Below are 20,816 nucleotides of genomic sequence, written 5' to 3'. Positions count from 1 at the left end.
GGGGTCGGAGGCGCTCGGTGGTGGCCGCGGCGCGCAGTGGGCAGACCGCACCGCCGCGCCGCTCCGCACAGCGCCGGTCCCGCAGCGCCCGCCGAACGGTGGGTGAGGGGATAGGCGGGGGTGCGGGGCGAGGGCGACTCCCGAGAGAGACCGGGACGGGGGGCCGGCCCGGGCACCGGCAGCCGTGCCTCAGCCGTCCCGGTGCCCGGGCACCTCGCGTCGCCCGGTGCGGTGCGTGTCCCGGCGGCTCCCCCGTGCCCTGGAAGAGCGGCCGCCTCCCCTGTGGCCGCGCGCGGCTCCGAGCCCTTGGCGGGGGGTGCCGGGCTTCGTCCGCCTGCCTCGGGACGGGGAGGCCGGCGGGGCCGGGCGCCGGAGCGGCTGCGCCCTCTCCCGGGGCTGCGGAGGGGCTGGGAGGGCGGCGGCGGCCGGCGGGGCTTGTGTGGCTCCGGGCCGGAGCAGCCAGCGTTCGTTCGTGCGGCTCCGAGCGCGGGCTGTGCCTGTGCCCCGACGCCCCCGGCGAAGACGCTGCAGGGCCCCGTCTGTGGGCTCCGCGCCGGCCCCGGGAGCTCCTTGGGAAGGACGGTACCTGTGCGAATGCTTGGCAGGGGGATCCTGGCAGGCAGCTGCTCCTGCAACTTCGAGTTGTCCTCTTCTTTGCTTAGAACAGGCAATCATGAGTGATCGAAAGGCAGTGATCAAGAATGCGGACATGTCCGAAGAGATGCAGCAAGACTCTGTGGAGTGTGCTACTCAGGCCTTAGAGAAGTACAACATCGAGAAGGACATTGCTGCTCACATAAAGAAGGTAAATGTTTGCTTGTAATGTCCTCATGAAAACTCTGTGCACATGAAAAATCAAGCAGGGAGAATGCTGCTAGGCAAGTAGCTCTAGAGCAACAAGTTCCAGAGACACTAGATAATCGAGTTGGACTTTCTGTGTTGGCTGGTGTCCTTATGTTCCTCTCCCCACCCTTTGCATGGACTTTTCCAGGTCCTCCTGCTTTTCTCTTGCAGCACCTTCTACTTAAGCCTTTCCTGCCACTGTCCCATTGTCCAGGTGAACAGAGTGGCAGCTCACTGTCCCTGTGAGCTGGGGCTCTATGGAGCCTATTTGAGAAGTGGGGGTTTGCTGACCTTGTAATAAGTGGTTTTGGTTTTGTTTCTTTTTCCCCACCACGTGCAAGACAAACTGTTAATGCTAATGCAGAACAGGTGGTTCATAGCTTCCAGTTTGTCAGATTTTCTCTCTGACTCCTACTGGGAGCCTAATGGAGCTGCAAGTAGTTGAACGGTTTGGTTGAGCAGAACACAGTCTTGCATGCTCTCACAAAAAGTCTCTTTGGCTGACAGCTGTTAAACACTGCACTACACAACCACTGACTGCACGGTTTTACTCACAGTAGATTCGTACACATGAGTTTATTTGAAAGTCATAGCAGGCTCCTGACTATAGCATGTAGGAAGAACATGGTCTCATGATCTGGTACCAAGGATGTGGGAGAGAATTTTTCATCAAGAGTCCTTTCAACACCCTTGTTGAAAACAGCCAATGAAGTCAAAATAATGGCTTAATCTGTAGAGATTCAGAACAAGCAGTGAAGTTCTTAAAATTACAGTTTGAGATCATGGTGTGACTTTGGGGAAAAGTTACTTCCCCAAACATATGTCTGAAGCTTATTCCTGCGCAGCTTGGAAGCACTTTTTTTTTTTTTTGGTCTGACTAAGCAGCAGATGAGTTAAAGTGACAGATGATCCTTGCACTTAAGAGCATATGTTGCTCCTTAATTGCGTTCTTCCAAAAGTGATACTTGTTAACAAGTGACATATTGCAAAAAAACCCCTGTTAGACAATATTAGTACAGTTCTCACAAAAATGCTAAATTTCTAGTTCTCTCTTCTGTAGGAATTTGACAAGAAATATAATCCCACTTGGCACTGCATCGTGGGAAGGAACTTTGGCAGCTACGTGACTCATGAGACCAAGCACTTCATCTACTTCTACCTCGGCCAAGTCGCTATTCTTCTTTTCAAGTCTGGTTAGAACCATGGACTGTTACTGAAACTTGCACCTGGTTACAGGACTGCACACTTAATTCCAAACAGCCTCCTACCTTCAGCATTCCTGAGGAGACGGACCTTGATCTTCAGGTCTTTTGTTGTATTGTTAATAGTCAGGGATTTTGCTGTAGCAGCTGGTATTTTCATTGTGGCTATAAAAAAAAAGGCAAAAATGTCTTCCTTGTATTTATTTTCTTTCAAAAGACAGCTGCTTTGCTAATAAAACTGTTGGAACAAGTTTATCCTTTAAGAGTTTTCTTTACCCTTCTGCCCTCTTAGTGCTTACATTACCCTCTTTATTCCATTGTGAATGAAGGAGGAACATCCCCACCTTTGTTTCCTCCCTGAAATCCACATCTGAAGCCTGGGCTGATCTATGATTACATCATCAGTTACTGACTGAGAACAACAGGAGATAGTTTCCCAGAGAGAAGAGAGACTGCTTTTCAATTCTTGGTAAGTATATTTTCAGTATGCACAACCTCCAGTGCAAATTCTGGAGTTTAGATACATGGTGCTGCTTTTCTGATTTTCAGTGAATTGGTGAGTTAAAAGCAATAGTATTTTCATCTCCCAATTTTCAGAAGAGAGAAATTTTCATACTAGTTCATTACACACCTGTCACTTCAGAATGTAATTTACCTTCTCTAGGTTTTTTTTTTTAATCTAGCCCTGTATCCTGCTACAGAAGCATCTGTTCTTCAACAGTTTTGTTTAAAGAACAGAAGGAAATGCACAGTATTTTTATGTAGAGGTTATGCATCTAGCTTTGACAAAAAGATTTTGTATGGAGGTGAAAACATGTCATCTCATCCCAGAATACAGGTATGTGGTCATTCTTCAGAAAAGAATTCCTTTCTTAGAAAGGAAACCTTCTTATAAAGGTTAAAATATTAACTTAAGTGAAAAAAGTTGACCCAGAGCTGTTTTATTTCACAAGCCTTCCATTTGCCTTTGAAAGATGTAAAGGAATCATGGGAAAAAAAATCCCTTGAAGTCCACATGACAAAGATAATGATAGCTTAATAAAAATGTAATAAATCCAAATTACTTCTCACTGGTATAATACCCTCCCTGAAGCTTAGTAAAAAAACAGGAGGCATCTTATTCCAAGGCTACTCAGTCTATTTCTGTATCCACATCACTGGTAACTGAAGTTGCTTCATCTGTTAGCATTGCTGAGTTTTGTCCATGTCCTTTATGCTGCGCTTGAAGGGAAATGCAAGTGTAAGAAACACCACAGGAGTCACTCCATCTGCAAGTTTCTTGGGAGAGAAGAGGCAGCTGACGTTCTTCTGGGTCTGACTGCACAAAGTTCTTAAAACTCCTCTTCAATCTTGATGGCGTTAAAATTCCACAGCTTTCATATTCCTCAGGAAAATTACACTTCCTGTGTTTTGCTACATAGTAGACTCACAGTTTGAAACCTGAGTGAATGGCAACAATGCCTGAGTTTAAATTCTGATAATCCACTTTAAAAAAGCCTGCATCTTCTATCATTGCCTTCAACTCCTCCTGAAAAATAATAGTTCCATAATTATAACAACCTGAAGGCCTATAAGCCAGCTGCCTGCAAGATTACACTGGGACCGTGTTGTGTGTTAGTAAATTCAGAGAAATACTGTCTTACCTGAGGGGGGAAACGTCGGATGCTCTCCACAAGATACTGGTAAGACTTCCAGTCACCAGCGATAACCTCACCCAGAACAGGGATAACCTGGAAACTGTATAGATCATAGAGCCTGCACAGACAGACAGCAAATGCAGATTAATACAAACAAGTTTAAAACCAACCCTTTCCAACATAAGTTGATCTCTGTACCACTATGCTATATGGAGTCTGTATCTGTTTTTAAAAGTGCACAACGAGGTGGCCTCAAAGTGCCTCCATCTCTTATTCTGGCTGAGTACAAATAAGAAAGCCTTGTGACATTGCATGAAGTGTCACCATGTTCCTACCTGGAAAGAAGAGGGTTGCTGACGTGACTAAATTCAAGGCAGAGGAATCTTCCTCCTGGTTTCAGCACACGATAGGCCTCCTGAAGTGCCTGAGACAAAGCAGATGAGATAAGTTTGTTGCTGTAGAACAGCACCTGCCTATGATCATGCCATATGACGGCAACTCAGTGATGAACTGAGGGGAGTAAAGAGAATCCTGATTGGCAATCTCCAATATTTACTTGTGGAGAAGCATCCCAAAACAAGTACAAAAAAAACCCCAAACACACAACAAAACCAAACCACAAACACTCTTGCTGTTACATAAATAGATTTATACCAGGCTTTATGTTGAAACTATGATGTCAGGTTTGCAATTTTTCTTGTTTTTCCCTACTCTTAGTTGATGAATGCTTGCCAGCAGAGCTCTTGTAATTACAGACCAAACCCAAAAGGGAGAAGGTGACTCAGCTACAAGAAGCGGAAAATGAAAAGAGGGCATGATAGGTGTTTTTTTTTTTTTTAAAGAAATAAAAAAATATTTACTCAACTGTGAGGCACACCCAAAGGATCAAAGAAGAAATTATACTGGGTTTTGGATAAGCAATGCGTAAGAACAGGGAGGAAGGAAAGAGAAGAAGAAAAATCTTTGGCTACTTTGAAAATTCCATCCTATATCCAAAATAAAACACTTAAGAAGAACCACCAAGACAAAATTCTGTTTACAGCTGTATGTTTCTTTCATACAAGAGCACAGCAGAGTTGTATTCAAGAACCTCTGCAGGTTGTACATCTGCTTGGCTTCAACTATCATGTTCCTAAGGGATAAAATATAAACAGTACACATACACAGACAGGAGCTCTATAAAAGAATTGGAGGCTTGTCTGTGTTTTGTGGCAGGTCTCCAGGGAGCTATTCTACCAGACTGCTGTATCCATGAAGGCAAAAAGCCTGTGCTTCAGAAGGGTGTAGGCGAAGCATCGTGAAAAGCCATCCACATTAAGAGATGTTCAAAGGCATACAGTTCAAGGTGGTTTGGATTCAAATGCTACACCTTCCATAGAAGGAGCATTGCCAAGTTGTAACACACTCCTCCAAAACACAGACAACTAGTCCAGCTAGACAGGTGATCTAACTTATCTTCACCCCCAAGACAGCTAGTCATTCTGGAAGGACAGATACTGTTCAGAACAAAGGGTACTACTTACCCTAATTAAAATCATACTCATTCTTCATGGGAAACTACTACCAACCAGTGTAAAGACACTGAGCAGAAGTGGGCTGAACAGGTTAGTTCAATGGCAGCAGTGCCAGCAGCCAGCTGGTTCCCACTCTCTGCTTTGGGAGCTCTGCTGGCTCAGCCAGACAAACAGAATGGGGCAGGAAGCACTGGACCCACTGTGGGTGGGATATAGATCAGGTGCTTCAGGAAGATTTGAGACACGCAGACTGACTGCACTGTGCATGTGTAGATCCAGTAACACCATAGGTCAGGAGAAGGTGGGGAATGACTGCAGCATTCAGCCCTTTTTGCCTTCAGAAGAGATTGTGTGCCTTGCCAAGCTGGAAGGATTGGGTGCAACTAGTATAAATCTAACTGTTTATGACAAAGGTGGGGAATTTAATTGCATTCTTCATTCAAACAAGTTGCACACTACATGTCACTTATTTAAAATGCTTCAGGAGTAGATAAAGATGTTCCTTTATCCAAAGGAATTCTTCCTTTGCTTCTTCTGCTAGAATAAAAAACCTTAGGTGAATCATAAGGACCTCACATCAGGATACACTATAGCAACTTACCAAATCAATACGAGTTACATTTCGGATTCCAAAGGCAATTGTGTAAACATCAAACTTATCATCATCAAAGGGCAACTCTTCAGCATTCCCAAGCACCCAGGACAAACCTGTAGTAAAAGCCAAGGATATGGTATTGAACAGACCTTATATAACTCAGACTGCTCCAGAAAGACTAGAACTTCTCTATTCCAGAAGGAAATTATTATTAATAAAGTGATATTTTAAACTAATATTTCAATTTTGCATTTTTGTTGGAGGAAAGACACCTTGGTCTATACTCAGAAGGCTTTCAAGGCCCTGTACTAGACAGCTGTCTTTCAAGCAAAGTAGTTAATGTTACAGATCAGCCAAAACATTCTTCTGCATATACACACGTTGTGTTCACAGTGCCTTAGTCTGCCAAAAAGATTTCACCCAAATCTTGCATCGTACTGGAAAGCAACTGGCTTTCCAGACACTGGCTGCCATTTGTTTGTAGCAAAGTTGCAAAAAAAAGAATCTCTGCTCAAAGAATAACTATAAACAATGATTAAAGTCTTGCCATGCAACAATGGTGAAAACACTTAAAACATTTTGCTGGAAAGCGTCCATAGATTGAGGAACATGAAAAGCCACACTCCCTCCATCAGCACTATCAGTATGTGATACTGTTGCAGCTGTGTTGCTTCCTAAAACTCCAATGAATCAAGGCCATGTCTATCTGTGGCGCACAGATGTCCAGGTTATTTGTACCAGAAATAAGACTGCTCAATTTAGAATTAATAGTTCTTAAATTCACTGGTTTTGGTGACTCAAACGCAAAACAAAAAAAACTAACAGAAAAACCCAGGAGTCTTCTGCAACAGAGATCAGCAGTTTCAAAGAGCAGTATGCTAGAAAGTGACATGGAGGAGGACAAAACACAGCAGAAAACAACAGCTGTTGCCAGGAGACATTCAGATTTCATTTTTACAAAATATGTGTATTCATAGTTGTAGAAAGTATTGTATGCAAAACAGCACACAACATTATTAAAACAGCAATTATTAGTGTTACTTAAATGTAGACAGTTTGAAAAGATACCCAAGAAGTGAGCGTCAAAAGCTTCTGAGCAACAGGAAAACTGCACTTCAGAATACACTTTGGTAAAATCACAGCCAGGAGTTTTTAAGCTGATACATAAAAGGGGCTGTCAGCGTCCAACAAGGGGAACTGGGGCACAGGCAGCGCAGCCTACCACTCCTGGCTAGCCAAAGTGCACAATCAGCAATTGTGTAACACGTGTTTCTTTTTGGCATGCACAGCCCCCACTGTTGGTGAATGTATATAGGAACACAGTAAAAGAAAACTGCCCCTTACAATTTTATGGGGAAAAAAAAAAAAAAGTAGTCCTCAGACAATCAACAGATAAGCAAGCTCAGAAATGAGATTACTACAACAAACAGAAGGTAGGACATATTAAATGGATATATGCTGAACAAGAGAGTGAAAAAGAGTAAGTCAGAATTGTGGCACGGTGGGGCGTAAAGCAACCCAGGCAACAATAAGACAGCTGGGCTTCTACAGCTATGATGTACAGGGAAGAAAGTTAAAAAATATAAATACTCATTTTGATAATTTGGCAAGTCACAAAAATACCTAAAAAGTGCAGCCAATTAAACAAAATGCTTTATTTATAGTAGCTGGCAGGCAGCATCAAGCTTTATTTCAGGTCCTAAGCTACGGTTGCAAAGCTTTTATACTTACAATGTTGATACAGTTCAGGTGTTACTAAACTAGGATGCATAGAAACAGCTCTGGACAGGCTGGCAAGCTGCTCAGAAAAGCATGATGCAAGCAATCTGCCAGAGCTGGAAGAACCAATGCTTCCACAATCAGTTCATTTTTTAAAGAAAAGAGAGAGGCAGGCAGGCAATGGATTGGGGTAACCCACCAACAGGGAGCAAGAGCAGCTGAAAGAACCTATGCCAGCAGCTTCTCTTTCAGCCCCTTTGTGCTACTGAGCTGTTCCGTACATCCTTCAGCCTACACAATTTGCAGGCAGGAAATTCACTTGTACCTGCTTGGAGGACCATTCTTGCAAGGCCCCATCTTCTCACACATACACACACCCGTAGTGCCAGGAGCTGGCCGCGAGCGGTATATGCTAGATGGTTCATTGGCTGCAGCTGTGATGGGAGAACCAACAGGGGTGTGGGAGCAGTGTGCAGTGAAAGGACTTGCAGATCTTGTAACACACACAGAGGCTGCCCAGGGCATTCCTAATGGTGGTACCCAGGCAAACAAAGTTCAGGAACTTTCTGGTATACTTTACATTGCTAAAATATTTGCCAAGTATCTATAAACTGAGAGGATAAACAACCATCATACAGACACTGAGCCACAAGCAGGACTTCTTTCTCTATGTCTTACTTCTTAAAATCAGGCTTTTCAATCAGGATTGGTGTAGTCCCCAACAAATTCTAGATATCAGTGAATTAATCCATTGACCTGCAAACTAACATTTAATATAATTCAGTTTCTCCGAGTACTATCAGCATATGCTCTAACTGTGGAAAGTTTCATAGGTTCACAATATACTTTAGTTCTTGTATTTTTTATTTACTGCCTTGATTCTTAAAATACGCATTATAAGATCTTCAGTGTAATCGTTCTAGGGCTGAGCTCTTTTGCATTATCTGCCTTAGTAAAATCAGATTCATTTGCACAGATAGAAACAGCAGGTTTAGATTATTTGACCAATTTTGATGGGTAGCTGGTTATCAGACCTCATGGACATTGCCACATATATATTTCTGAAAGTTCAAGTATTATTCAAGAGGATCACTGTACATCTGAACAACATACTACATATATGCTCACTGAAAAAGTAACTCAACACTGGCAAATATGCAAGCACAACTATAGTATAGACCACGGCTATATAATGTATATCGTAATCCTGAAGTGGTGATTACCTGATGACTATCATAAGTCAAATTCTTGCTCTCAGGCATGCTGCTGAAATGGTACAATGCATGACTTACCTTCGGAGTAGCCAAGATGCTGTGCTTTCTGCTTCCCAACTTTTAACATTTCTTTGTTAATGTCACAGACCACCACTTGGGAATCCCCTAGCGACTTAAATTTGTCTTCCTGGTAACTCTCAGAAATTTCCTGCCACGATAAATTCTGATGGTGCTTAAGCTTCCGCTGGAGCTGGCGTTCTCGTGCAGAGCGAACGTAATTAATAAATCGAAAGGCTATGTCACCTGCATGTTTTAAACGATACATACATGTTTTGGAATGTTTTCTGACTCCAGGAAATTGGAACATAAGGCTATAAAAATAAAACCCACACACAGTATAGAGAGACAGAGGGAATGTGTGTGCGTATGTATATCTAAAAATATATAAAGGGAACATATTAAAAACACACAGTCTATGACTTTCTACAAATGGAAACAGTTTTCCATAACATATCAGGGCAGTACTATAACAACTTTCAGAGCCTTAGAGCAAGATATTTCAAAATGCAAAGAAGTTAGCTCTCAACTCTTCTCTTTGAAAATCAAGTAGATGCTTCGCTAGTTTTAAAGACAGGGAACTGAGGGAAGGAAAAAAAAAAAGCTAGGCAACTTAAGTCTGAGCAGACTCAAACAGTTCAAAAACTGTGGCATTGTCATGTGGAACTCACCAAAATTATTTACCTGTTCCTCCAGCAACATCAAGAAGAAGTGTTCCAGGAGAAGGGTTCATTTTATGCAAGAGGATATCCTTCCACACTCGATGAATCCCTAAAGTCATTGAATCATTCATTACATCATATTTCTTGGCCACACTTTCAAAGACATGATAAACTGCAAAGAAAAGACACAAGAATGAGATGCAATTTACTTAAAAATGCTCCTGTGGAAGTAAAATGTGTCTCATTGCCTCGTGGAGGTCTGTCATGACATGGAACTGAAAAGCCACCTGAAAACTCAAAAAAGTGATCGCATCCTACCGAGCCTGTCGCCTGACAAACGTCTCTTTGGAGAAACACAGCCTCTTCCCGTAACCCATCCGGAGCAGAGGGGAAGAATCAAGCAGGCATAACACCGATACTATTCACCGACACTCCCGGTAACGTCTCAAACCAACGGCCCGGCTGCAAACACAACCCCAGCACCCCCTCACCCCCACAGCCGAGGCGCGCCGGCTGCCCCGTTAGGTTCCAGCCCGCCCTCCCCCGGGGCTCCGCCCGGCTCCCCAGCGGACCCCGCCGCCGCCCTCACTTTTCTCCCTCCTCTCCGCCTCCGTCACGGTCTGGAAGCCGAAGTGCGTCTCCGGCCCCGCGGCGAGGCCCCGCACGGAGCCGCAGAGAGCCCGCAGAGCCCCGCCGCGGCGGGCGAGCAGCGCCCGGTACGGGCAGAGCCCCGCCGCCGCCGCCGCCATTTTGTAAGGGCACGACCTCCGCAATACCGGCGGAAGGCGCGGCCACGGCCGGCCCCGCAGGGGCGGGAGGCGGCCCGCCGGGACGGGAACGGCCCGGCCGGGGCGGGCTGGGGCCGGGCTCTGTACTCAGGTTCCGTGCCCCATAGGCGGTATTTATACCGAGGGTGTACCGGGTTCTCCACAGCCTGAGGGGGACGTAAGTTCTGGCCTGAAACAGCCGCCGAACATCCCGGTGCTACCGGCTGCTTGTGTGTGCAGCTGAATCTGTCCTGGTAGAATAGACGTGACGGGGAAAAAAAAACGACACGCCCCACGCAGCATATTTGAGTAATTTTACAAATAAATTTCTCTAACCTCTTCGGATTTTTAATTTTGCAGTTTCCTGGCTTAAGTAAAACCTCACGGGGAGTAGGGGGGAGGGTTGGTTTGTAGGTTCTGATGAACCAAGGGGAGGACCGAAACGTTGCCTGTTAGGAACGTGAGTGCAAATTAGGCACCTTTTCTGCTGTTCTTTTGCAAAAGCTGCCCCACTTGTCACATTACTTTGAATCATTCAGAAATTGTCAGCTTTGTAGATAAAAAGAAGTTACTTAACCCTTTCTCAGGAAAGATTACATCACGCTTAAAAAAATCAGACCAGAGACTGCGCTGCCCCAGTACGAGTCGCCCTCCCTTGCCAAGATCTTCTTTACCTGTTGAGACGTATTAGCGCCATCATCAGACCCTACCATGATTTTCCTATATCTTACCTGCAGAATTAAGCAAAACCTAAAATTTTGATTTTTTTTTTCTTCTATGTTCTTTGCGGCAGGATGCCTTGCAAAGCATCACATATGTTTCTGGTTTTGTTTGGGGTTATTTTTTGTCTGCTTCAGCTATAGGGAGAGATGATCCTTAGGTACCAGAGAAGCGACCGGGAGAGCCTCTCTCACGCTGTAGTCACAGGCCCCTGTACAGGCACCAGCAACCAGCCACGTTCAGGCAGCTCAGCCGTGAGGAAAGAAAGGGGAAGGCCGAGCAGAGGCTGCACACCGCCTGAAAGCAACCAGCCCAGGCGTACCCGCAAGCAGAATGCCGCGGACACGCCGTGCCCCGGGGGAGGCTCTGGGGGATCCGGGGCCGCCTCAGAGGACTCGCTGCCGCCGAGTCCGGGTTCCGCCGGCACCTGCGCGGCCGCCCGTCGCTATGGGAACGGGTGCAGGCGCGAGGCATGCCGGTCTGAAAGAAACTGCTGCGGTAAAGTGCTACGAGAGCTCCGGATGCTGGCCAATGAGCGCTCGGGGGGGTGGTGGCGGTGACCAATGGCTGGTGGCCAGTAGGGAGGGGGCGGGGCTGGGGGCGCTTGGAGGCGACGGCGGCGGGCGCGGGTCGGTTAAACCGGCGCGCCGGCGGAGCGAGTTGCGTGTCCGCGTTCCTTTGTGCCCCGCCCGCTCCGTGTCACGCAGGGCCGCTCCCGTGGCACCCCCCGAACGGTGAGGAGAGCGGCGTGAGGGCCTTGAGCGCTGCGGTGGGACAGCTCCCAAGAGGGGTTGGGTCCGACCGGGGCACCGGGAATGCTGAGCCTGGGCAGCCGGTGCCTGGCCACCCTGGCAGCTCCCCCGTACGCTGGAAGAGCGGCCGCCTCCCCGGGAGCTGCAGGCGGGAGCCTCCCCTGTGGCCGCGCGCGGCTCCGAGCCCTTGGCGGGGGGTGCCGGGCTTCGTCCGCCTGCCTCGGGACGGGGAGGCCGGCGGGGCCGGGCGCCGGAGCGGCTGCGCCCTCTCCCGGGGCTGCCGAGCTGCGGAGGGGCTGGGAGGGCGGCGGCGGCCGGCGGGGCTTGTGTGGCTCCGGGCCGGAGCAGCCAGCGTTCGTTCGTGCGGCTCCGAGCGCGGGCTGTGCCTGTGCCCCGACGCCCCCGGCGAAGACGCTGCAGGGCCCCGGCTGTGGGCTCCGCGCCGGCCCCGGGAGCTCCTTGGGAAGGACGGTACCTGTGCGAATGCTTGGCAGGGGGATCCTGGCAGGCAGCTGCTCCTGCAACTTCGAGTTGTCCTCTTCTTTGCTCAGAACAGGCAATCATGAGCGATCGAAAGGCAGTGATCAAGAATGCGGACATGTCCGAAGAGATGCAGCAAGACGCTGTGGAGTGTGCTACTCAGGCCTTAGAGAAGTACAACATCGAGAAGGACATTGCTGCTCACATAAAGAAGGTAAATGTTTGCTTGTAATGTCCTCATGAAATCTCTGTGCACATGAAAAATCAAGCAGGGAGAATGCTGCTAGGCAAGTAGCTCTAGAGCAACAAGTTCCAGAGACACTAGATAATCGAGTTGGACTTTCTGTGTTGGCTGGTGTCCTTATGTTCCTCTCCCCACCCTTTGCATGGACTTTTCCAGGTCCTCCTGCTTTTCTCTTGCAGCACCTTCTACTTAAGCCTTTCCTGCCACTGTCCCATTGTCCAGGTGAACAGAGAGTGGCAGCTGACTGTCCCTGTGACTGATGAGCTGGTATAAAACACAGGGCCTCTATTGAGCTCTCCTACGGTTTCCCTCTGAGAGAAACCCTGATTTACATAGTCCTTGGTTTCAATTTTACTGAACTTAATCTTAAGGATCTCTTCACAGTTCTGTCCAACTGGGTCAAAAATTGCAAGGAAAGGTAGTTTTCTACAAGTCTACTGTAACGACACCTCTCCTTATGTAGTAACGAAGCAAAAAAGAAAAAAAAAATCACAAAAAGTCCTGGTGGCCCTGATTATCTGTTTTTTTGCAATGTTTGTGTCATTCTTTATGTAGGATTAATAATACTGAACATGGGAAAGATCTAGTTCTGATTATATTTCCTGCTTTGTCAATTCAGGAGAATGGAGAAATCAAAGAGCGTCAATGGAAGTTAAACTGATCTGAGTGGAAGAGCTGTTTAAAAAGTAATTCAACTAAGCAGAATGATTGCTTCCACTAGAGAAATACTGGTTTGCTATGCCCACAATACAGAAAGGCTTCCCACCCTCCCCACCCCCCCCCAGATGTGGGAAGTATCTATGACAATGGAAAAGAGAGTGTTTAGTCTAATATTTTTCAGGTATTCTTTGTAGCAGCTACTGGGAATTTGTAGAGGATTTGTTTGAAACATGTAAAACAAATTCTTAGATTTGTTTATAGTACTGGTGTAACAGAGCATGTGGCAGAGAAATTTCATGAACAATAAAGTCTAAATTATGGCTTAATCTCTCTGGGTATAGAATGAGTGGTGAAGCTTTTACTCGAGGGCTACAGTTTCAGATCATGGTATGAATTATGGGGGGAGAAAGACTGCTTTCCCTGAACAAAATGAATGTTATAAACTTACTGCTGCTCACATGGGAAGCACTGTGGCTTTTTTTTTTTTTGTGCTTATTTTTTTTTGTCTGACTAAGCAGCAGGTGAACAATAAGATGTAAATAAGATAATCCTAGTGCTTAAGAGCATCTGCTCTTCCTCTAATTGCCTTGCTCAGAAAGCGAATACCTGTTTAGAAGAGTTCTTAATTTCTAGTGATCTGTTTTGCAGGAGTTTGACAAGAAATACAACCCCACTTGGCACTGCATCGTGGGAAGGAACTTTGGCAGCTACGTGACCCATGAGACCAAGCACTTCATCTACTTCTACCTCGGCCAAGTCGCTATTCTTCTTTTCAAGTCTGGTTGAACAGCAACACAGACTGTTGCTGAAACTTGCATCCGGTTACAGGACTGTGTGCTGACTCCTCTGACTAGTTACTGCAGCCTTCCTGAGGACGTAGACCTTGATCTTGAAGGGCAATGGCAGGGATTATGCTATAGCAGATGATGATGTTACATGGTGGATATAAAAAGGAAAAATACCAAGAGTCTTCCTTGTATTTATTTTTTTTTTTTTAGAAGGCTGCTGCTTTGCTATTAGAGCTGTTGGAGCAGTTTTGCCTTTGAGAGTTTTATAGCTATCTACAGTATTGCCCAATTACTGTTTGTGCTATGTAAATACTGACAGTGTTTAGTTCTTTCTGTTCCAAATCTCCCTTATTCTTCTGATTTGTTTTTTGATGACTTTTTTTTCCCCCCTCTTGTTTTGCCGGATGTACTGCCCCAAAGTCTGAGCTGTTTCTTTTTCTGCTGCTGCCTCTTGCAGAACCGCTTTGGAAAATAAAGGACGAGATCTCCCCGAGCCACCAGCTTTTAATTTCGGGCGGCGGCGGTGAGTGAGCGGGCCCGGACGAGGCCGCCGGTCAGTCCGGCAGCCCTGTGCGGGGCTGGCCCGGGAAGGCCGCGGGCGGCCCGAGGCCTTGCTGCCACCCGGCCGGGGCTCAGTGCCGGAGTCGGGAGGGGCGGCCGGGAGCGGGCCGGCGCTGGGGGCGGTGGCCGAGGACCGGTGCGGTTCCCGCGGCGTCCCGGGGGACTACAGCTCCCGGCGTGCTCCGCGGCGGCCGAGGACTACGAGTCCCGGCGTGCCCCGCGGCTCCGCCCGGGAACGGCTCCATCCGGGTCCCGGCCACTGCTGTGGGCGACTCGTCGCCATTACGGGGCAGCCCTCGCCCGGCGGCACATCGTTCGTGCTGCAGCGCCGGGCCCGCGTGACCTCCGCCATGGACAAGAGCCGCCCCTGCGGCTCCGGTGCGCCCGGCAGCGAAGGACAGCACCTGCGATCCGTCTCGGTCGCGCCCGCCGCGGGGGAGCGTGAGCCCGGAGGCGGTGAGAGCCGGGGCGGGAGGAGCGGCCGGCGGCGGGTTCTCCCGTCAGCCCGCCCGGCCGGGGCTGGGGGCGCTCTGAGGCGGCCGCGGCGCGCGCGGGTCGGTTAAACCGCCGCCGAGGGGGAGCGCGCGCGCCCGCTCCGCTCCACACAGGGCCGGTCCCGCGGCGCCCGCCAAGGGGTGTGAGGGACGGGGAGGCCGGCGGGGCCGGGCGCCGGAGCGGCTGCGCCCTCTCCCGGGGCTGCCGAGCTGCGGAGGGGCTGGGAGGGCGGCGGCGGCCGGCGGGGCTTGTGTGGCTCCGGGCCGGAGCAGCCAGCGTTCGTTCGTGCGGCTCCGAGCGCGGGCTGTGCCTGTGCCCCGACGCCCCCGGCGAAGACGCTGCAGGGCCCCGGCTGTGAGCTCCGCGCCGGCCCCGGGAGCTCCTTGGGAAGGACGGTTCCTGTGCGAATGCTTGGCAGGGGGATCCTGGCAGGCAGCTGCTCCTGCAACTTCGAGTTGTCCTCTTCTTTGCTCAGAACAGGCAGTAATGAGTGATTGAAAGGCAGTGATCAAGAATGCAGACATGTCCGAAGAGATGCAGCAAGACTCTGTGGAGTGTGCCATTTTGGCCATAGGGGAATATAACGTTGAAAGAGAAAATGTTGCCCTTATAAAGAGTGTAAATGTTTGCTTGTAATATCCTTTTGTTGAACGCTATCCACACCAGAAGTCAAGCAGGGTGAATTTTGCTACAGTTTTGGGGAAACCAAGTTCTGTGGACACAAGATACGTTAGACTTTTCCTGTGGTCTGGTGTCCCTGTGTTCCTTTTCCCACACCTTACATGTACCTTTCCTACTTTTTGTTTTGCAAGGCCTTCTATTTTTAATTGTTTTTTCACTATGCCATTGTGTAGTGGAATAGGAGAGCATCTGCTGGCTTTTACCAGCGTGACTGATTAGCTGGTAGAAAATACAGCCCTTTGAAGCCTGCTGTAACTTTCCTCAGGGGCGATTACTTTTTTTACCTAGTCCCTGACTTAAGTTGTGTTCAAATTAGTCTTATCGTTCTATTCATAGTTCTGTAATAGTTCTGAAACGCTGGCTAGCTGGTTCAAAATTTGCAGGGAAAAGTAATTTTCTGCACATCTATATTCACATCCTCCTTTTATGTGCTGAACCGTGCTAAAATCCCATGTCTTGGATCACTGTTTATCTGGGGTTCACAGAATACCTGCTTTTATCTATGCATGAAGAAGAATAACAGATGTGCAAAAGATCTAGTTCTGATGGTTTGCTATCTCAGGAGAATAAAGAAATCTAAGGGTGCTAGTGGAGGTTAAATATTACATGAATCTGCGTGGAAGACCTGTTTGAAAAGTCATTTAACTAAATGGTAAAATTGCTTCTGTTGGGGAAGTCTTCCTTTCCTGTCACCCTAACAGAGATATAAGCAGGTTTATTTTTTCCATTTGTAAGAACATTCTATGTTATTGGAGAGCAGAGGGTTTGAGCGCGTTGTATTTTCCTGGAGGCTCCTGATTGGAACCTGAGAAATTGTGGTGAGGACATAATTTATCCAGGGTTGTAATAACTGATCAGAAATGCTTGCATGTTCTCATGGAAAGTTCCCTCATTTGAGAGCTATTTGGATATAACAATTTATAATGACTGACTGGAATGTTCTGCTTTTAGTAGAGCTGTATATCTTGTTTTTTGAAACGTGGTAGGCTTCCAAGTATGATGGTAGAACATGGATAGTTCAGTGGTATAGTTTCAGAACATGGTATGACTTTAGGGGGGGAATTGCAGTCCCTGGGCTTATTCCTGCTCAGCTAGGAAATGCTGTGGGCTTTTTTTTTGGTGTCTAAGCAGCAGGTGAAGTATAAGAGGCAAGTAACACAGTCCTTAAAAGCATATCCAGATTCTTAATTGCCTTTTCAAAAAGTGATACTTGTTAAGAAGAGACACATTAATGACAAAAAAATCTGTAGTCAACTTTTGGGTGAGAACTGTGGTAATACTAAGTTCCTAGTGATCTCTTCTGTAGGAGTTTGAGAAGAAATATAGTCCCACTTGGCACTGCATTGTAGGAAGGAAATTTGGCAGCTATGTGTCTCATGAGACCAAGCACTTCACCTTGTTCCTTGTGCTTGGAGGAAATATTCTTCTGTTTAAAGCTGGTTAGAGCTATGGATCGTAGTTCAAAGTTGCTCACGCTTACAGGACTGCACACTTAACGGCAGCAGCTTAGTGCCTTCAGCCTTCCTGAGGAGGCAGACCTTGGTCTTCAGGGGTAACATCAGGGATTTTTCTGGAGTGGCTGGTGTTTTTGTTGTGTTTAGGGGGGAAAAAAAAAAAGCCTTGTATTTGTTTTCTTTCCAAAGTCGGCTGCTTTGCTAATAAAAATGGTATGTGTGTTCCATCTTTAAGAGCTTTACGGCTGTTTTCTCTTTTTCCCTATCGTTGCTTGTCCTCCTCCTCATTTCCCTGTGAACAACCACCTTTCAAAGAAACCTCTTCCTGAATCCAGAGTATCTGAATGCTGAGCTAAACACGTGAGTAAGTCGGTAACCCAGAGCCGCACAGAGGAGCCCTGTGGTTAGGGGAGTAGGTAACGAATAGGAGTTACCGCAAGCCCTTGGCCTGGGTCAAAGGCAGTCCGTTTGTCCGATGGCTAGGACTGCGCTGGTAGATGTGTGGAGCCTTGAAGGTAAGCTCAGTGCCCTGCGTGTGTTTTCAGTAACCAGAGTCCCTGCTGAGAGCAGCTTCCTTATCGAGAAGAGGCTCAGCAGCCACTTCCCACTCGCAGCAATTTGTGCGGTGGGAGGTAAGGGGGAGTGCTCGGCCAGTAAATCTGGTTTTACAGTAAATCCGTCTGCCAGAGAGCACCGGAGGGGGGCTTTTAGCCGAGGCTCCTTCCTCACTTGCAGCGTCCTGAGTATTACGACAGTTTCGGAACGCGTTCGGGCTGCAGCCGCTCTCCCGCGGTGTCCCCGCTTGCTCACCGCGGGCGGGGCGGGCGGCTCGGCCAGCGCGCCTTCCCCTCCACGGCTGCAGGCGGGAGGCACGCTGGTCTGAAAGGGAACACCACCCCCAAGCGGGGCCCGGTGCTGGCCAATGAGCGCCCGGCGCGGGCAGTAGCGGTGACCAATGGCTGGCGGGCGGTGCGGAGGGGGCGGGGTTGGGGCGCCCTGAGGTGGCCGCGGCGGGCGCGGGTCGGTTAAACCGACGCAGCGGCGGAGCGGGAGGGGAGCTGCTTCCGTGTCCGCCCGGGCCCGCGGCGCCTGCGAAACGGTGAGGGGAGCTTTGTGAGGGCCGGGTGGGGCCCCGTGAGGCGGCCTTGGGACAGCGCGGCTCCCGGGAGGGGCCGGGTCCCACCCAGGTACCGGGAAGGCTGAGGCCGGGCAGCCAGCGCCGCCGATAGCGGTGCGGTGCGTGTCCCGGCGGCTCCCCCGTACCTGGGCCCTGGAAGAGCGGCCGCCTCCCCGGGAGCTGCAGGCGGGAGCCTCCCCTGTGGCCGCGCGCGGCTCCGAGCCCTTGGCGGGGGGTGCCGGGCTTCGTCCGCCTGCCTCGGGACGGGGAGGCCGGCGGGGCCGGGCGCCGGAGCGGCTGCGCCCTCTCCCGGGGCTGCCGAGCTGCGGAGGGGCTGGGAGGGCGGCGGCGGCCGGCGGGGCTTGTGTGGCTCCGGGCCGGAGCAGCCAGCGTTCGTTCGTGCGGCTCCGAGCGCGGGCTGTGCCTGTGCCCCGACGCCCCCGGCGAAGACGCTGCAGGGCCCCGGCTGTGGGCTCCGCGCCGGCCCCGGGAGCTCCTTGGGAAGGACGGTACCTGTGCGAATGCTTGGCAGGGGGATCCTGGCAGGCAGCTGCTCCTGCAACTTTGAATTCTTTTCGTTGTTTGATACAGACATCCCTGGGTGGTCAGACAGCCATGGTCAAGAATGTGAACATGCCCGAAGAGATGCAGCAAGATGCTGTGGAGTGTGTCATGCAGTCTCTGGAGGAACACAACGTCAAGCATGATATTGCAGCTCATGTAAAAAGGATAAGCGTTTGCTCATAATGTCTTCCTACTGAATGCTATATGGACTTCAAAAATCAAGCAAAAATGTTGGTGGGTAAGTAGTTCTAGAGAAGCCAGTTCTGTGGACAGTAGATAATCCATTCAGACTTTCTCTGCAGACTGGTGTCCTTATGTTCCTTTCTGTACCCCTTATATGCACTTTTTTGGTTCTTCCCCTTCTCTTTCACAATTCCTTCCATTTAAATCCTTTCCTCCACTCTCCAAGGACAGCACTTGAATAGTAATACTAAGTTCCTGATGGTTTCTTCTGCAGGAGTTTGACAGAAAATATAATCCTACCTGGCAGTGCACTGTGGGAAGGAATTTTGTGATTCAGAAGACCAGTCACTTCATCCTCGTCTGCCTGGGTCCTGTTACTGTTCTCATCAAGGGTGCTTAGAGCTATGGACCGTTTCTCAAACTCTCATCTCATTAGTGAGTTGTGTGCTAATGGCACGAAGCCTGGTGCCTTCAGCCTTCCTGAGGGAGCACAGCTTGGCCTTGAAGGGTAATGGCAGGGATTTTGCTGGCATGGTTGATGTTTTTTATTGTAGTTGGGGGAAAAATAGCAAAAAACAAAACCAAAAACCTTCCTTGTATTTATTTTCTTTCCACAGCCAGCTTCTTTGCTAATAAAAGTGTTGTGTTCTGCCTTTAAAAGTTTTACGACTATGTACCCTCTCATTCTAGTATTGCTTGTGCTGTTTGGTATTTCCCTGTGAATGTGGATGACTAACTTTGTTACAAGGTTTCTTTTCCCAAATCCAAAACATCTAAACACTGTGGTAACCACCCTCATAATTTGGTCAGTAACTCTGAGAATAACAGACCTAAATAGGGAGCAAACAGGTGTTAAAAGAAGGCATTTTATGAGGCTTCTCCTAAAATATTATTTATTAGCTCTGCCCTTTTGCACTCCACCCCTACTTTTCTTATAAGAAACCTGGGAAATGTTTTTTCAGTGAACCTGCAGCTGTCATCCCTAAAATAACGGGAAAGGGATCAGCAGATAGGCTCAAGATCTTTGAATGTTATTTTAAGGGTTAATTAAAATGCCTCTAGAATCTCTGTTGTTACCGAAAAACCTGGTCAAAGAAACTCTCTAAGACTCAGTTTGGAGTTCTAGAGAGCAGGCATTCTTTATTGCAACTCTGGGTGCGCGGGGGATTGCTCCACCTATCGTGCACACCGTTACCTACAGCATGCAAAGATTTATATTATTCCAGTCATACATATTCATATTATCATTTACATAGTGTCCACCCTTTGGTCACGCGCAGCGTGGGTCATCTCTTTCTCCTAGTTAATTGGCCTTGGCAATTTTTAATTACAAAAACTCAGCAGAACTCAAAGCTTATCATCAAGGCCCAAGGCTTCTTGTCTGCTGACGCACATCAGGCCCAAGGCCTCCTGTCTGTTGGCGCCTCCAACACATACCATTGACAAGGTCAAGGTTTTTCTTATCTAATTAGCACATACCAAAATTTTGAAGTTTTCAAGCAAGCAAAAGTTTGTTAGTACGGTGATACAGTAAAATGTTCCTTCTGCCTTTGTTCAAGGCATCACTGTTGCCTTGTGCTTTTCCCCTTTTGCTTTGAAGGAAAAGTTTAAAAGTTCACTTAAACTAGGCATTGTATTTTTATACTTTCACAGTTGTTTGCTACAGTTCAGTGGAAACGCTTGATTCTTGATATCCTCTCAGGCCCCTGTGTTCACCAGCTTAACCCCTAGTACTGTCAACTCCTACCTGCTTGGGAAGTGACAGCCTTTAGCTCCTTCTGTTCCCAACCTCCCTCTTCCTCCCGATTTGTTTTTTGACGACTTTTCTTCCTCTTTGTTTCTTTTTCCGCTGCTGCCTCTTGCAGAACCGCTTTGGAAAATAAACGACAAGACCTGCCCGAGCCGCC

General features: G+C 48.4%; 4 protein-coding genes across 9 annotated transcripts; 3 read left to right on the top strand and 1 right to left on the bottom strand.

Annotated features, from left to right (window-relative positions):
- Window positions 1-14,347, top strand: LOC115345457 (dynein light chain 1, cytoplasmic). Of its 4 annotated transcripts, none has more exons than XM_030024187.1 (4): window positions 1-98; window positions 663-805; window positions 1,904-2,045; window positions 13,861-14,347. In XM_030024187.1, exons 2-3 carry the CDS (start codon window positions 674-676, stop codon window positions 2,039-2,041), a joined length of 270 nt encoding a protein of 89 aa, XP_029880047.1. In that variant the 5' UTR covers window positions 1-98; window positions 663-673; the 3' UTR covers window positions 2,042-2,045; window positions 13,861-14,347. The 4 variants fall into 4 exon arrangements, with proteins under 4 accessions (XP_029880047.1, XP_029880048.1, XP_029880045.1 ...); XM_030024188.1 differs by having other exon boundaries at window positions 1,904-2,065; window positions 13,881-14,347; XM_030024185.1 differs by lacking the exon at window positions 13,861-14,347 and having other exon boundaries at window positions 1,904-2,300.
- LOC115345455 (dynein light chain 1, cytoplasmic-like) lies at window positions 3-14,347 on the top strand. 3 transcript variants are annotated; one of them, XM_030024182.2, is made up of 3 exons: window positions 3-98; window positions 12,234-12,376; window positions 13,715-14,347. In XM_030024182.2, the coding sequence occupies exons 2-3, from the start codon at window positions 12,245-12,247 to the stop codon at window positions 13,850-13,852; spliced, it is 270 nt and encodes an 89-aa protein (XP_029880042.1). In that variant the 5' UTR covers window positions 3-98; window positions 12,234-12,244; the 3' UTR covers window positions 13,853-14,347. The 3 variants fall into 3 exon arrangements, with proteins under 3 accessions (XP_029880042.1, XP_029880044.1, XP_029880043.1); XM_030024184.2 differs by lacking the exon at window positions 3-98 and adding an exon at window positions 11,510-11,664; XM_030024183.1 differs by lacking the exon at window positions 3-98 and adding an exon at window positions 11,537-11,664 and having other exon boundaries at window positions 12,239-12,376.
- Window positions 2,971-10,230, bottom strand: COQ5 (coenzyme Q5, methyltransferase). Its single transcript, XM_030024178.2, has 7 exons — window positions 10,033-10,230; window positions 9,466-9,615; window positions 8,803-9,027; window positions 5,798-5,904; window positions 4,018-4,106; window positions 3,689-3,800; window positions 2,971-3,573 (listed from the first exon to the last, which is right to left on the bottom strand). The coding sequence occupies exons 1-7, from the start codon at window positions 10,190-10,192 to the stop codon at window positions 3,472-3,474; spliced, it is 945 nt and encodes a 314-aa protein (XP_029880038.1). The 5' UTR covers window positions 10,193-10,230; the 3' UTR covers window positions 2,971-3,471.
- LOC121233546 lies at window positions 14,003-20,810 on the top strand. The gene is made up of 5 exons (XM_041126224.1): window positions 14,003-14,042; window positions 14,383-14,768; window positions 14,800-14,871; window positions 18,754-18,964; window positions 19,184-20,810. The coding sequence occupies exons 1-4, from the start codon at window positions 14,003-14,005 to the stop codon at window positions 18,907-18,909; spliced, it is 654 nt and encodes a 217-aa protein (XP_040982158.1). The 3' UTR covers window positions 18,910-18,964; window positions 19,184-20,810.
- Window positions 20,811-20,816: the final 6 nt, after the last annotated feature.

This window comes from Aquila chrysaetos, chromosome 9 (assembly GCF_900496995.4).
Source record: "Aquila chrysaetos chrysaetos chromosome 9, bAquChr1.4, whole genome shotgun sequence".
Lineage (NCBI taxonomy): Eukaryota > Metazoa > Chordata > Aves > Accipitriformes > Accipitridae > Aquila > Aquila chrysaetos.
The sequence above is the reverse complement of the archived record's forward strand: the minus strand, read 5'-3'. Positions and strand labels throughout refer to the sequence as shown.

What these genes read in the sequence shown, in the direction of transcription:
- LOC115345457 (XM_030024187.1), top strand. Translation starts at nt 674, where the DNA reads ATGAGTGATCGAAAGGCAGTGATCAAGAATGCGGACATGTCCGAAGAG. An exon ending in TTGCTGCTCACATAAAGAAG is followed by an intron (nt 806 to 1,903) that starts GTAAATGTTTGC and finishes TCTCTTCTGTAG; the next exon opens with GAATTTGACAAGAAATATAA.
- COQ5 (XM_030024178.2), bottom strand. Translation starts at nt 10,192, where the DNA reads ATGGCGGCGGCGGCGGCGGGGCTCTGCCCGTACCGGGCGCTGCTCGCC. An exon ending in GGCGGAGAGGAGGGAGAAAA is followed by an intron (nt 9,616 to 10,032) that starts GTGAGGGCGGCG and finishes TTTTCTTTGCAG; the next exon opens with TTTATCATGTCTTTGAAAGT. An exon ending in ATGTAACTCGTATTGATTTG is followed by an intron (nt 4,107 to 5,797) that starts GTAAGTTGCTAT and finishes GCTTTGTCTCAG; the next exon opens with GCACTTCAGGAGGCCTATCG.
- LOC115345455 (XM_030024182.2), top strand. Translation starts at nt 12,245, where the DNA reads ATGAGCGATCGAAAGGCAGTGATCAAGAATGCGGACATGTCCGAAGAG. An exon ending in TTGCTGCTCACATAAAGAAG is followed by an intron (nt 12,377 to 13,714) that starts GTAAATGTTTGC and finishes TCTGTTTTGCAG; the next exon opens with GAGTTTGACAAGAAATACAA.
- LOC121233546 (XM_041126224.1), top strand. Translation starts at nt 14,003, where the DNA reads ATGGTGGATATAAAAAGGAAAAATACCAAGAGTCTTCCTT. An exon ending in AAATACCAAGAGTCTTCCTT is followed by an intron (nt 14,043 to 14,382) that starts GTATTTATTTTT and finishes GGCGGCGGTGAG; the next exon opens with TGAGCGGGCCCGGACGAGGC. An exon ending in GGAGCGTGAGCCCGGAGGCG is followed by an intron (nt 14,872 to 18,753) that starts GTGAGAGCCGGG and finishes TGTTTGATACAG; the next exon opens with ACATCCCTGGGTGGTCAGAC.